General features: G+C 41.2%; 1 protein-coding gene across 2 annotated transcripts in view; it reads right to left on the bottom strand.

The window, feature by feature from the left end:
* The window catches only part of NTRK2 (neurotrophic receptor tyrosine kinase 2), a 399796-nt gene that overhangs the window by 348110 nt on the left and 36808 nt on the right, over nt 1-14878 (bottom strand). For both annotated transcript variants that reach the window (XM_029203241.1, XM_029203242.1), the window contains 2 exons: nt 12030-12104; nt 11844-11915 (listed from right to left, as the gene is read on the bottom strand). In XM_029203241.1, the coding sequence (XP_029059074.1) occupies nt 11844-11915; nt 12030-12104 (147 nt within the window). The remainder of the gene's footprint in view (nt 1-11843; nt 11916-12029; nt 12105-14878) is intronic.

Consider the following 14878-nt stretch of genomic DNA (forward strand, 5'->3'; position numbering starts at 1 on the left):
TTCATGCAGTACTTTAGATCCAGTAATCTCTTTCTTTCACCTAGAGTAAAAACTTAGTTTTCCCTGCCTCTCCTGTAATTCTTGCTTGAGAGTGGGGTTGAGGGGGCATAATTTTCTTTTTTTTTTTTTTAAACATCTTTATTGGGGTATAATTGCTTTACAATGGTGTGTTAGTTTCTGCTTTATAACAAAGTGAATCAGTTATACATATACATATGTTCCCATATGTCTTCCCTCTTGCATCTCTCTCCCTCCCACTCTCCCTATCCCACCCCTCCAGGCTGTCACAAAGCACCGAGCTAATATCCCTGTGCCTTGCGGCTGCTTCCCCCTAGCTATCTACCTTACTACGTTTGTTAGTGTGTATATGTCCATGACTCTCTCTCGCCCTGTCAAAGCTCACCCTTCCCCCTCCCCATATCCTCAAGTCCGTTCTCCAGTAGGTCTGCATCTTTATTCCTGTCTTACCCCTAGGTTCTTCATGACATTTTCTTTTTTCTTAAATTCCATATATATGTGTTAGCATACGGTATTTGTCTTTTTCTTTCTGACTTACTTCACTCTGTATGACAGACTCTAGGTCTATCCATCTCATTACAAATAGTTCAATCTCATTTCTTTTTAAGGCTGAGTAATATTCCATTGTATATATGTGCCACATCTTCTTTATCCATTCATCCGATGATGGGCGCTTAGGTTGTTTCCATCTCAGGGCTATTGTAAATAGAGCTGCAATGAACATTTTGGTACATGACTCTTTTTGAATTTTGGTTTCCTCAGGGTATATGCCCAGTAGTGGGATTGCTGGGTCATATGGTAGTTCTACTTGTAGTTTTTTAAGGAACCTCCATACTGTTCTCCATAGTGGCTGAACCAATTCACATTCCCACCAGCAGTGCAAGAGTGTTCCCTTTTCTCCACACCCTCTCCAGCATTTATTGTTTCTAGATTTTTTGATGATGGCCATTCTGACTGGTGTGAGATGATATCTCATTGTAGTTTTGATTTGCATTTCTCTAATGATTAATGATGTTGAGCATTCTTTCATGTGTTTGTTGGCACTCTGTATATCTTCTTTGGAGAAATGTCTATTTAGGTCTTCTGCCCATTTTTGGATTGGGTTGTTTGTTTTTTTGTTATTGAGCTGCATGAGCTGCTTGTGAATTTTGGAGATTAATCCTTTGTCAGTTGCTTCATTTGCAAGTATTTTCTCCCATTCTGAGGGTTGTCTTTTGGTCTTGATTATGGTTTCCTTTGCTGTGCAAAAGCTTTGAAGTTTCATTAGGTCCCATTTGTTTATTTTGCTTTTATTTCCATTACTCTAGGAGGTGGGTCAGAAAGGATCTTGCTGTGATTTATGTCATAGAGTGTTCTGCCTATGTTTTCCTCTAAGAGTTTGATAGTTTCTGGCCTTACATTTAGGTCTTTAATCCATTTTGAGCTTATTTTTGTGTATGGTGTTAGGGAGTGATCTATTCTCATACTTCTACATGTACCTGTCCAGTTTTCCCAGCACCATTTATTGAAGAGGCTGTCCTTTCTCCACTGTACATTCCTGCCACCTTTATCAAAGATAAGGTGTCCATATGTGCGTGGGTTTATCTCTGGGCTTTCTATCCTGTTCCATTGATCAATCTTTCTGTTTTTGTGCCAGTACTATACTGTCCTGATTACTGTAGCTTTGTAGTATAGTCTGAAGTCAGGGAGCCTGATTCCTCCAGCTACGTTTTTCGTTCTCAAGATTGCTTTGGCTATTCGGGGTCTTTTGTGTTTCCATACAAATTGCGAAATTTTTTGTTCTAGTTCTGTGAAAAATGCCAGTGGTAGTTTGATAGGGTTTGCATTGAATCTGTAGATTGCTTTGGGTAGTAGAGTCATTTTCACAATGTTGATTCTTCCCATCCAAGAACATGGTATATCTCTCCATCTATTTGTATCATCTTTAATTTCTTTCATCAGTGTCTTATAATTTTCTGCATACAGGTTTTTCGTCTCCTTAGGTAGGTTTATTCCTAGATATTTTATTCTTTTTGTTGCAATGGTAAATGGGAGTGTTTTCTCAATTTCACTTTCAGATGTTTCATCATTAGTGTATAGGAATGCCAGAGATTTCTGTGCATTAATTTTGTATCCTGCTACTTTACCAAATTCATTGATTAGCTCTGGTAGTTTTCTGGTAGCATCTTTAGGATTCTCTATGTATAGTATCATGTCATCTGCAAACAGTGATAGCTTTACTTCTTCTCTTCCGATTTGGATTCCTTTTATTTCCTTTTCTTCTCTGATTGCTGTGGCTAAAACTTCCAAAACTATGTTGAATAAGAGTGGTGAGAGTGGGCAACCTTGTCTTCTTCCTGATCTTAGTGGAAAAAGTTTGAGTTTTTCACCAGTGAGGAAAATGTTCACTGTGGGCTTGTCCTATATGGCCTTTATTATGTTGAGGAAAGTTCCCTCTATGCCTACTTTCTGCAGGGTTTTTATCATAAATGGGTGTTGAATTTTGTCGAAAGCTTTCTCTGCATCTATTGAGATGATCATATGGTTTTTCTCCTTCAATTTGTTAATATGGTTTATCACATTGATAGATTTGTGTATATTGAAGAATCCTTGCATTCCTGGAATAAACCCCACTTGATCATGGTGTATGATTCTTTTAATGTGCTGTTGGATTCTGTTTGCTAGTATTTTGTTGAGGTATTTTGCATCTGTGTTCATCAGTGATATTGGCCTGTAGTTTTCTTTCTTTGTGACATCCTTGTCTGGTTTTGGTATCAAGGTGATGGTGGCCTCGTAGAAGGAATTTGGGAGTGTTCCTCCCTCTGCTATATTTTGGAAGAGTTTGAGAAGGATAGGTGTTAGCTCTTCTCTAAACGTTTGATAGAACTCACCTGTGAAGCCATCTGGTCCTGGGCTTTTGTTTCTTGGAAGATTTTTAATCACAGTTTCAATTTCAGTGCTTATGATTGGTCTGTTCATATTTTCTATTTCTTCCTGATGCAGTCTTGGCAGGCTGTGCATTTCTAAGAATTTGTCCATTTCTTCCAGATTGTCCATTTTATTGGCATAGAGTTGCTTGTAGTAATCTCTCATGATTTTTTTTATTTCTGCATGTCAGTTGTTACTTCTCCTTTTTCATTTCTAATTCTATTGATTTGAGTCTTCTCCCTTTTTTTCTTGATGAGTCTGGCTAATGGTTTATCTATTTTGTTTATCTTCTCAAAGAACCAGCTTTTAGTTTTATTGATCTTTGCTATCGTTTCCTTCATTTCTTTTTCATTTATTTCTGATCTGATTTTTATGATTTCTTTCCTTCTGCTAGCTTTGGGGTTTTTTTGTTCTTCTTTCTCTAATTGCTTGAGGTGCAAGGTTAGGTTGTTTATTCGAGATGTTTCCTGCTTCTTAAGGTGGGCTTGTATTGCTACACACTTCCCCCTTAGAACTGCTTTTGCTGCATCCCATAGGTTTTGGGTCATTGTGTTTCTAGGTATTTTTTTATTTCCTCTTTGATTTCTTCAGTGATCACTTCATTGTTAAGTAGTGTATTGTTTAGCCTCCATGTGTTTGTATTTTTTACAGATCTTTTACTGTAATTGATATCTAGTCTCATGGTGTTGTGGTCAGAAAAGATACTTGATACAATTTCAGTTTTCTTAAATTTACCAAGGCTTGATTTGTGACCCAAGATATGATCTATCCTGGAGAATATTCCATGAGCACTTGAGAAAAATGTGTATTCTGTTGTTTTTGGATGGAGTGTCCTATAAATATCAATTAAGTTCATCTTGTTTAATGTATCATTTAAAGCTTGTGTTTCCTTATTTATTTTCATTTTGGATGATCTGTCCATGGGTGAAAGTGGGGTGTTAAAGTCCCCTACTATGAATGTGTTACTGTCGATCTCCCCTTTTATGGCTGTTAGTATTTGCCTTATGTATTGAGGTGCTCCTATGTTGGGTGCATAAATATTTACAATTGTTATATCTTCTTCTTGGATCAATCCCTTGATCATTATGTAGTGTCCTTCTTTGTCTCTTCTAATAGTCCTTATTTTAAAGTCTATTTTGTCTGATATGAGAATTGCTACTCCAGCTTTCTTTTGGTTTCCATTTGCATGGAATATCTTTTTCCATCCCTTTACTTTCAGTCTGTATGTGTCTCTAGGTCTGAAGTGGGTCTCTTGTAGACAGCATATATAGGGGTCTTGTTTTTGTATCCATTCAGCCAGTTTGTGTCTTTTGGTTGGAGCATTTAATCCATTTACATTTAAGGTAATTATCGATATGTATGTTCCTATTCCCATTTTCTTAATTGTTTTGGGTTCGTTATTGTAGGTCTTTTCCTTCTCTTGTGTTTCTTGTCTAGAGAAGTTCCTTTAGCATTTGCTGTAAAGCTGGTTTGGTGGTGCTGAACTCTCTCAGCTTTTGCTTGTCTGTAAAGGTTTTAATTTCTCCATCAAATCTGAATGAGATCCTTGCTGGGTAGAGTAGTCTTGGTTGCAGGTTTTTCTCCTTCATCACTTTCAGTATGTCCTGCCACTCCCTTCTGGCTTGTAGGGTTTCTGCTGAGAGATCAGCTGTTAACCTTATAGGGATTCCCTTGTGTGTTATTTGTTGTTTTTCCCTTGCTGCTTTTAATATGCTTTCTTTGTATTTACTTTTTGACAGTTTGATTAATATGTGTCTTGGCGTATTTCTCCTTGTATTTATCCTGTATGGGACTCTCTGTGATTCCTGGACTTGATTAACTATTTCCTTTCCCATATTAGGGAAGTTTTCAACTATAATCTCTTCAAATATTTTCTCAGTCCCTTTCTTTTTCTCTTCTTCTTCTGGAACCCCTATAATTCGAATGTTGGTGCGTTTAATGTTGTCCCAGAGGTCTCTGAGACTGTCCTCAATTCTTTTCATTCTTTTTTCTTTATTCTGCTCTGCAGTAGCTATTTCCACTATTTTATCTTCCAGGTCACTTATCCGTTTTTCTGCCTCAGTTATTCTGCTATTGATCCCATCTAGAGTAGTTTTAATTTCATTTATTGCGTTGTTCATCGTTGCTTGTTTCATCTTTATTTCTTCTAGGTCCTTGTTAACTGTTTCTTGCATTTTGTCCATTCTACTTCCAAGATTTCGGATCATCCTTACTATCATTATTCTGAATTCCTTTTCAGGTAGACTGCCTATTTCCTCTTCATTTGTTAGGTCTGGCGCATTTTTATCTTGCTCCTTCATCTGCTGTGTGTTTTTCTGTCTTCTCATTTTGCTTATCTTACTGTGTTTGGGGTCTCCTTTTTGCAGGCTGCAGGTTCGTAGTTCCCGTTGTTTTTGATGTCTGTCTCCAGTGGCTAAGGTTGTTTCAGTGGGTTGTGTAGGCTTCCTGGTAGAGGGGACTAGTGCCTGTGTTGTGGTGGATGAGGCTGGATCTTGTCTTTCTGGTGGTTAGGTCCACGTGTGGTGGTGTGTTTTGGGGTGTCTGTGGCCTTATTATGATTTTAGGCAGCCTCTCTGCTAATGGGTGGGGTTGTGTTCCTGTTTTCCTAGTTGTTTGGCATAGGTTGTCCAGCACTGTGGCTTGCTGGTCGTTGAGTGAAGCTGGGTGCTGGTGTTAAGATGGAGGTCTCTGGGAGATTTCCGCCGTTTAATATTATGTGGAGCTGGGAGGTCTCTTGTTGACCAGTGTCCTGAAGTTGGCTCTCCTACCTCAGAGGCAGAGCCCTGACTCCTGGCTGGAGCACCAAGAGCCTTTCATCCACACGGCTCAGAATAAAAGGGAGAAAAAGTAGAGAGAATTAGTAGAAGTATGAGGAAAGAAAGAAGGAAAGGAAGAAAGGAAGGAAGGAAGAAGCAAAGAAGGAAAGGAGGGAGGGAGGGAGGAAGGAAGGAAGGAAGGAAGGAAGGAGGGAAAGAAGGAAAAAAGACAGAAAGAAAGAAGATACAGTAAAAATAAAATAAAGTATAATATAGTTATTGAATTAAAAAATATTTAGAAAAAAAAAAAGGGACGGATAGAACCTTAGGACAAATGTTGGAAGCAAAGCTATACAGAGAAAATCTTACACAGAAGCATACGCATGCACCTTCACAAAAAGAGGTAAAGGGGGAAAAATCATAAATCTTGCTCTCAGAGACCACCTCCTCAATTTGGGGTGATTCGTTGTCTAAAGGAGGGAAGGAAGGAAGGAAAGAAAGAAAGAAAGAACGAAGGTAAAGTATAATAAAGTTATTACAATTAAAATTAATTATTAAGAAAAAAATTTTTTTTAAAAAACCATGGACGGATAGAGCCCTAGGACAAATGGTGGAAGCAAGAGTATACAGACAAGATCTCACACAGAAGCATACACGTACACATTCACAAAAAGAGGAAAAGGGAAAAAAATCATAGATCTCGCTCCTAAATTCCACCTCTTTAATTTGGGATCATTCCTTGTCTATTCAGGTATTCCACAGATGCAGGGTACATCAAGTTGATTGTGGAGCTTTAATCCGCTGCTTCTGAGGCTGCTGGGAGAGATTTCCCTTTCTCTTCTTTGTTCTCACAGGTCACAGGAGCTCAGCTTTGGATTTGGCCCTGCCTCTGCGTCTAGGTCGCTGGAGGGCGTCTGTTTTTTGCTCAGACAGGACGGGGTTAAAGAAGCCGCTGATTCGGGGGCTCCGGCTCACTCAGGCCGGGGGTGGGGGGAAGGAGGGGCACTGCGTGCGGGGCGGGCCTGCGGCGTCAGAGGCGGCGTGACGTTGCACCAGCCTGAGGCTCGCCGTGCGTTCTCCCGGGGAAGTTGTCCCTGGATCTCGGGAACCTGGCAGTGGCGGGCTGCACAGGCTCCGCAGAAGAGGGGTGTGGAGAGTGACCTGTGCTCGCACACAGGCCCCTTGGTGGCGGCAGCAGCAGCCTTAACGTCTCCCGCCCGTCTCTGGGGTTTACGCTTTTAGCCGCGGCTCGCGCCCGTCTCTGGGGTTCGCGCTTTTAGCTGCGGCTTGCGTCCGTCTCTGGAGTTCCTTTAAGCAGCGCTCTTAAACCCCTCTCCTCGCGCACCAGGAAACAAAGAGGGAAGAAAAAGTCTCTTGCCTCTTCGGCAGGTGCAGGCTTTTCCCCGAACTCCCTCCCGGCTAGCCGTGGTGCACTAACCCCTTCAGGCTATGTTCAAGCCGCCAACCCCAGTCCTCTCCCTGCGCTCTGTCCAAAACCGAAACCCGAGCCTCAGCTCGCAGCCCCGCCCGCCCCGGCGGGTGTGCAGACAAGCCTCTCGGGCTGGTGAGTGCCGGTCGGCACCGATCCTCTGTGCGGGAATCTCCCCGCTTTGCCCTCCGCACCCGTCGCTGTGCACTACTCCGCGGTCCCGAAGCTTCCCCCCTCCGCCTCCCGCAGTCTCCGCCCGCGGAGGGGCTTCCTAGTGTGTGGAAACTTTTCCTCCTTCACAGCTCCCTCCCACTGGTGGAGGTGCCGTCCTTATTCTTTTGTCTCTGTTTTTTCTTTTTTTCTTTTGCCCTACCCAGGTACGTGGGGAGTTTCTTGCCTTTTGGGAGGTGTGAGGTCTTCTGCCAGCCTTCAGTAGGTGTTCTGTAGGAGTTGTTCCACGTGTAGATGTATTTCTGGTGTATCCGTGGGGAGGAAGGCGATCTCCGCGTCTTACTCTTCCGCCATCTTCAAGGTCCCCCCCCATAATTTTCGTAATGGTTATTTTGAATCTCTTTTTTACCCAAAATTTTCTTTTTCATATTCAGAGCCAAGTTATATACCTCCTAGAGATATCTGATCTACTGAACAATTAATAGGGAAATTAAATTAAACTAAGTTACATTTAAACCATAAACTCACTAGGGGAAAAGATACTTTAAAACTAAAAAGCATCATGAATATTTTGAAATTACACGACACACAAAACTCTGAATATTAACTGAATTTAACACATCCTAATAGGAAAGATAACACCTATTGATTGATAAACTCTGCTGAGATTGTTTATATATGACTTCCAAATAACTAGATAAATTCATGATGAGAATAACAACAAAATATCAGATAAAAATATGTCAAATTTTATCTGGAAATATTCTAGCAACATATCATTTTAAGATGTGGACCAACCAGATAATGAAAAGATGTCCTATTTGTGACTGAAAAATAATAATGAATTTACTGATGTGTTCCAAATATGTAGTTTTATTCAAGGGAATGGGAGTTTCGGTTTCCAATGATCAGTGCCATGAGACCTTGAGCTGGGAAATTCATACCCTTAATCCTGGCAGCTGACTCGCTCTGTGAATTTGTTTACCGGTCAAATTTATTTAAAGCGTGTGCAGTGCTTGGTCCTCTAGACGTGTGTTTCATGAGTCACATGAATGTAAAACAAACATCAAACTTTACAAAACAGCTGAGCCCTCAACAGCCATGAGCCTTTCAGTATCTGATTCCCGTTCAGGAAGGTGAGCACCGGTCTGAGAGTCAGGTAAATACGGGAAATCTGCGGAGACAGCAATCCTGGCCTCACTGAGGCTAGTCTATTGCGTCTGTCTCACCAAATCGTGGGCTGAAGTCTGCTGGTCTGTCTGGCCAGTCTCTTTCACAGAGGGGTTAAAGACCAGGGGGAGCTAATACATGAACTAAGACTAGTCAGCTGATGGATAAAGAAAATGCCACTTTAGCATCTCATAAATGAAGAAGGCACACGGCCACTCCCAGCTTAATTCTATACTGAGATTTCCTCTCATCCGAACCCCCATCTACAAGAGGGTGCCCTCTTCCTTCTACGCTGGCATCTTCTCTCCTCACACTGAGTGTAAAGTGCTCACCCACGTGAAAAAATAATCCAGCGGAAAGTTGTAAAATGTGCCCACATAAATCTTTTCTTTTGGAACGTGAATTAAGAATGGGTTTCACTGCAGTATAATACACTGACAAGTCACTCTGCCTGTCTTCACCAGAGCCTGTGAGGCACAAATGTTTTCATCTCCATCAGAAATCCCCATCCTTCTGAAGGAAAAAAAAACAAAAACAGAAACAAAAACCCTATTCTTCCTCCCAAGAAGAAAGAGGAGCGAGGAGGCAAAGAAAGAGGACACACTCATTGTCAAGGTTCCGGGTCGGCTAGCAAGGCCGGCACCAGGGCAGCTGCCCTGTCAGGCTGCTAGCAGCACAGCCCAGAGCAGGGTTACACGCCAAAGAACAAGATGAGTTTTATAAACCATACTTATTATTGGGTCCAAAAGCCAAATGGGAGGAGGAGGGAAGGAAAAAAAATCAACAATCCTCTTACTGTTTGATTATAGAACTTTTGCAAAGGAGCTAATTAGCACCTCTGCAAAGTCCCTGGAAAACACAAATACTGGCTTTTCTCACAGTTTCTGGGTTCTCAGGGGCCGGGCAGGAATTAAAGGCACCAAGAAATAAACTCAGGGACCAGTCCTAGGGGCTCTGGACAGTCAGCATGGGATGCTAAATATGCACAGGTTAGGGGAGGAATGATGAAAGTGACAGACAGGATCCAGTCTGAATTCCGCTAAAACCCAAAGTGAAATAGATGCTCTTGTGTACATTTTTATTTTATTGGAGAAACTCAGAGAGATAATCATTATATCCCAAGGGTACAGAGAAACAGCCTCTCATACACATTTCTTTATCAGCTCCCTTGCAGCCATGGTGCTGATGTTCAACTAAAGATGCCGTTTACTACGTGCGGAAATCAGGGAGAACATGCCAGCACCTTCAGTCATAAGCAGAAGTTGAGACCCAGGTCTGGAAAGGCAGACAACTGACTTAATTTCCTCCTCCTTGCCATTCCCTAGAGCCAACTGCTTAATTTAATTTCTATTTTGGCGATTAGGAGCCTCTTTCATCACGTGAATATCTGAAGCTTACTGACATTGTAACTTCTTTCTAACTGTCTGAATATTAGCCTGACTTCCTACTGCCTTACCATTTGACAATGGCTACAAATATTAGTAATTTTTGCGGTTTGATCAGTAACTGGGCTTCCCAACTGTTGGCTTTTAAAGAAGCTGTATAAGATACGTCCACCTCCTTGGTTTCCTATTTTCAAATGACACCTCTTTGGGAGACTGGGACTAATATTTGGCTTTATGTAAGTATGTACAGCACACAGAATACCATTAAAATTATTCTACCGTAAATCAGCCTGAAAAAAATACAAAAGGTGGCTTTGGTTTTCATATAAATAACTTGGAACAAGGAAAGTAGGGAAAATATAAGAGGCATAGCAAAGTCATAAAAAGGTCTATTTCTAAAACAATTAACCATAGCCCACTATATAGATCACTACGTTAGGGGAAGTGATGTAGTAAAACAACCAGTAAAACGTGGTCGTTGAGTAATTCAGGTCTGCAGTCAGCAGTAATGAAAATACCAGAATGTAACCACTGAGGTCATTAATTACACTTAAGTGATTGCATTAGAGCATTTTGCCTTTTTCTTGTGTCCAACTTCTCTCTTGTTTATGCTAGCAAGGCCTACGCAAGACATCAGAATTTGTGCAGGCAAACCAACTACGGAGATGTTGCCAAAAAGCCTCTACATGAAATGTGTTAATAAAATTCCTTGGAGTTTTGTCACCTTTTTGCCAAAAGTTTTATATCTTAATTCTACTGACTTTATTTTTAAATTAACTTCCTCATTAATGCCACCTATGAAATATGAAGTCATTGTACTGGCTTGATGAAATTAAGGTTTTTCATAAGATCAACAAATCTCCATAGAGTGTCCAGGCAATCTGCTCGAAGAGAACGATTTCTTTTACAAACTGGCCTGGAAATCAGTCAGGGAACAGTTCTCCCCAAGAAAAAGAGGACAAATGTTACAAGAAGGGCTGATTCTCTCATTATATGGAAAACACACTTTATTTTCTGTCCTCTTACTAAAAGAACATAGCCAGGAGTGAGCCCTGAGTCTGCCACTTTCCATCTGTGGACCTGAGTCTGATTTTGCACTTATGAAATGGGAATCAAGAAGATCCTCCCTACCAACTGTCAGAAAAATCAAGTGAGATCAACCACGTGAGAGTTCTGTATGTAGATCGTAGTCTATGAAACACATAAGGTATTGTTGCAGAGCATCTGCAAAGCACAAAAGGGCCAATGAATGCAGGCAACCTTCCTGCCACAGAAGTTCCTACTGAAAACTCGGGGTGGAGGGCGCCCATCAGAGCTTAAGGGTGATCCTCTGTTTCATGAAGAAACGTCTCAGGAAGGCCACACCTTATTGACCAAGTGCCATCATCTAAGAAGATTTAGCAGCAAACAACCTAAGAGCTCCCACTGTCCATATTTCCATTTGACTTCAGTTGATATCACCCTGACTTCGGTGGAAGCATTTGCTATTGTTACAGTTGCCTGAACCTCTGGCATGTTCCATGATTGAGTTTTCTCCACTTCCATCAATCATGACACATAGCTTTTGGGAAAAGAAGGTTCAAAAGAGGATCTGTTGGGGGAGGAAGAGCATTAGCAATTTTTAGTTCCCTAAAAAGGCCAAGGCCAAGTCAGTTTCTTTCAATTCCACTAGTTTGATGTCTTCCAGGGAACATGTCATGATTCCAAGGAAAAGAATCAAGGACGCTGTACCAGGACATAGTTTTCACATCAGACTCCTTGCTGTTGGCCTATTGCTCTGTCCAAGATGGAAATGGCCCAGAAATTCATGAAAGGGAATAAGCAGGCTGTTCTAAGTACCCCTCTAAAGCTATTCAGAAATCAAAGCTAATGCTTCTAAGCTATTGTCAAAGCTACACTAACTTTTTAAAAGGAGGTTTAGAGCTGGAGAAGAAGGAAAAATAAACAGAGGGGGAAAATATTGAATAAGCTGGGTCCTGGGAAGCAAAAGAATCAACCTTTACTTACATGTGCTGTAAGTTGCTGTTTTTCAGAAATGCTTTATGAGCTACAAATTTCAATCCGGAATCCACAATGGTCCTAAGAAAACACATAATTGCATGTATGTTAGAGCTAACAGACGACTGTCCCTCTGACAGTAACAGAGCATAAGAAAAAGTTCTGAGATAAGGTATGCAAGCCCTGAGTACTCACAGGTTTTTCAGTCCCACATAAGCTTCAATATCATCTTCGTTGATGATTTCTAATCTTTTCTGATTTGCAATGTAACTGCAAAAAAAGCAGAGAGTGCAAACTAGTAACTCAGAATTCAGGCAGTCCATAAAAAAATGGGTAATTTCCATCCAACCTCACCAGGCTGCTCAAGGCAATCCCTCCCCGCCCACCTAGCCCCACCATTTATTTTAAATACAGCAAGGGGAGCAAAGCCGAATGAGACTGAGGAGAAACCATGGTTGAGCAGGTTTCACTGTCAATGACAGAATCACCAGCTTTCATTTTTTTCTTAAACTTTTATTATTCTTTCAACTAACAAGTTCAGTTTGCCCCTCCACTCAAGGTATCCCCTGTGTATAGAGGTGAAAATAACTTGGAAATGCATCCACTACCTCTCAAAAGCATTTCACCCTTATGGTGACAGCCACAGGGAAGCTGGCATCACCACACAGAGGACAAAACACATCTTTCCTCACATTCCAAGAGAAGCAGTCACTCCCTCCTTTTACCTCCTGAAACACTGAAGAAGATCCCCTCGCCCTTTCTCTCTCTCCCTCCCTCCCTTCGTTCCAACTCTCTCTTTTCCTGGCCCAGGATTCCCTCGTTCTGCTTTTGTCAGTAATAAAACCAATTTTTCCTTTCAGGAACCACATCTCACAAACCCCACATTGCCCTAGTGCGCTCTCTATAGAAATCTCCTCTTCCCCGTTCACCAAACCCTCAAATACAGCAGTAAACTGGTAACTCTGGCTGCATGGAGAGTTCCATCCCCTGGATCATGAGGACTGGCTTAGAAATGTGCCTGTGACCTCAACTAGATTAATGAGAAGCTTCCCTTAAATTAAAACATGAATGCCATGACAGAGTCTCTCTTTGCTTCTATGAGAAATATTTCTGGCACAAGGAAAGAGACTGTTCAAGTGTGAAGTCAGCACACAGGAGGAAAGAGAGCTAAGAGATGTAGAGAGACAGAACCCTGAAAATGTTACTTGAGCTTTGGGATCCAATCATCTCTGAGGTTAGCTGTCACTAACAGAAGCTTGATCTGAACTTCTGTCACTTGCAACCAATAAAATCCCTGGTAACACAAACACAAAGCTATCAAACCTACTACATGGAATTTCCCTGTGCTACAGTTATCTGAGTATCTGTCTATTCACTTTTCTTGATCACGACCTCTTTTCCAAGACAGCTGGATCCTGCTTTATAATTCTTAACATGCACCACAGCATCTAGCAAAGAACCTTGCACAATGTAGGTCTTCAAGGATGATGGATGGATGGATGGATGGATGGGCAACACTTGGAGTTCCAAAGGCACTCCAGGAAGTTGTATTAGGATGGATTTTCCCCTTTCTTTTTTTTTTTTTTTTTTTTTTTTTGCGGCACACAGGCCTCTCACCGCTGTGGCCTCTCCTGTCGCGGAGCACAGGCTCCGGATGCGCCAGCCCAGTGGCCATGGCTCACGGGCCCAGCCGCTCCGCGGCATGCAGGATCCTCCCGGACAGGGGCACGAACCCGCGTCCCCTGCATCGGCAGGCGGACTCCCAACCACTGCGCCACCTGGTAAGCCCGGATTTTCCCCTTTCTTTTTCAAAAAATTTAAGATACATAACATTCCAATTGAGACACTGAAAACAAATATGTAGCTCTACTGTTAACAACATGAATTAAAATGAAAACAATAGTAACCAATGAGGGAGGAGATACAGCATCTACAGATTCCTTCTACCCAATCCAAAAGAAGGAAAAAAAATAGATGTCAAAATACATGGTAAGTATTGGGGCACCCATTTTTAGAAAATATATTTTAGAAATAAAGCAAAATAAGTAAATGCTCTGTGGGAACAAAATTACACCAAAGATAAATAATTTTAAAAGGACCCACATAAACATTGCCCCTGTTACATAAAAAAAAAACAACGTCCAAGATAGAAGGGCATCTTCTGCTCAAAGATCTTGGTTCTCAAACAACCATTTTCAACGTTAAGAGTTTTTACGAAATGTTTCAAAATTATCACACATTTTTCCAAGATTTTCAATCCACTAACATTTTCAGTAGAAACCACAGTGACCTCCCTCTTCTAAATTGTCTCCCAATAAGAACTGCATTCAAGAGGGCCCTACATTGTAATGCTTTTTTTCATGCAACTGGCAGAAAAAAGGACAAATAACGTTGGCAAGGTTTCCTCTGGGGTCACAACCAGAATTCCCGAGAAGCTTGTTCACTGCTTACAGCTGTGCTAGCATGGTGGCTGTCACTGTTCTGAAATTGTCTGAGAGATTCTCCAGCTCTCTTTGCTGGCTCATCACTGCATCCTCCATGCTTATGACAGGGGCCTGACACTCAGGAGGTATTTAGTCAATGTCTGTGGCACAAGGCATTTATTTTTAACTTTTTATTTAGTTATTTATGCCCTTTATTTTATTGGTATTTCATTTTTGTCAGATTTTTAATTTATAAACTCTCTAATTGTATTCAATAAAATACAGCGAGCTAACATAAATAAAAATGAAAGGCATAATAGAAAGAAGAGCCAGGGCAGAGACATCAGTGGAGCTAGGAATTGGGTTTAAAATGCTGGGAAAGGGCCACAAGCATAATTCTAAGCTTTCCAGTGACCACTGCCCCTGAAAAGAAGGAAAGGGGGATACATTTAGCCAGTGGTAACTTCACAGTGTTCATGAGGTGAAAATAAGTCAGATATTAAGCAAAGCGTACCTGTTCTTGAATCTAAGACCAGACAGGAGATTTTGTTGAAAACCATCAAAAGAACCATGTGAAAGTATTAAAAATGGTCATTAAAGAATGTTCTTCCACTGTGAAGG

This window comes from Monodon monoceros, unplaced genomic scaffold (assembly GCF_005190385.1).
Source record: "Monodon monoceros isolate NGI ecotype Baffin Bay Population unplaced genomic scaffold, NGI_Narwhal_1 Super_Scaffold_5, whole genome shotgun sequence".
NCBI lineage: Eukaryota > Metazoa > Chordata > Mammalia > Artiodactyla > Monodontidae > Monodon > Monodon monoceros.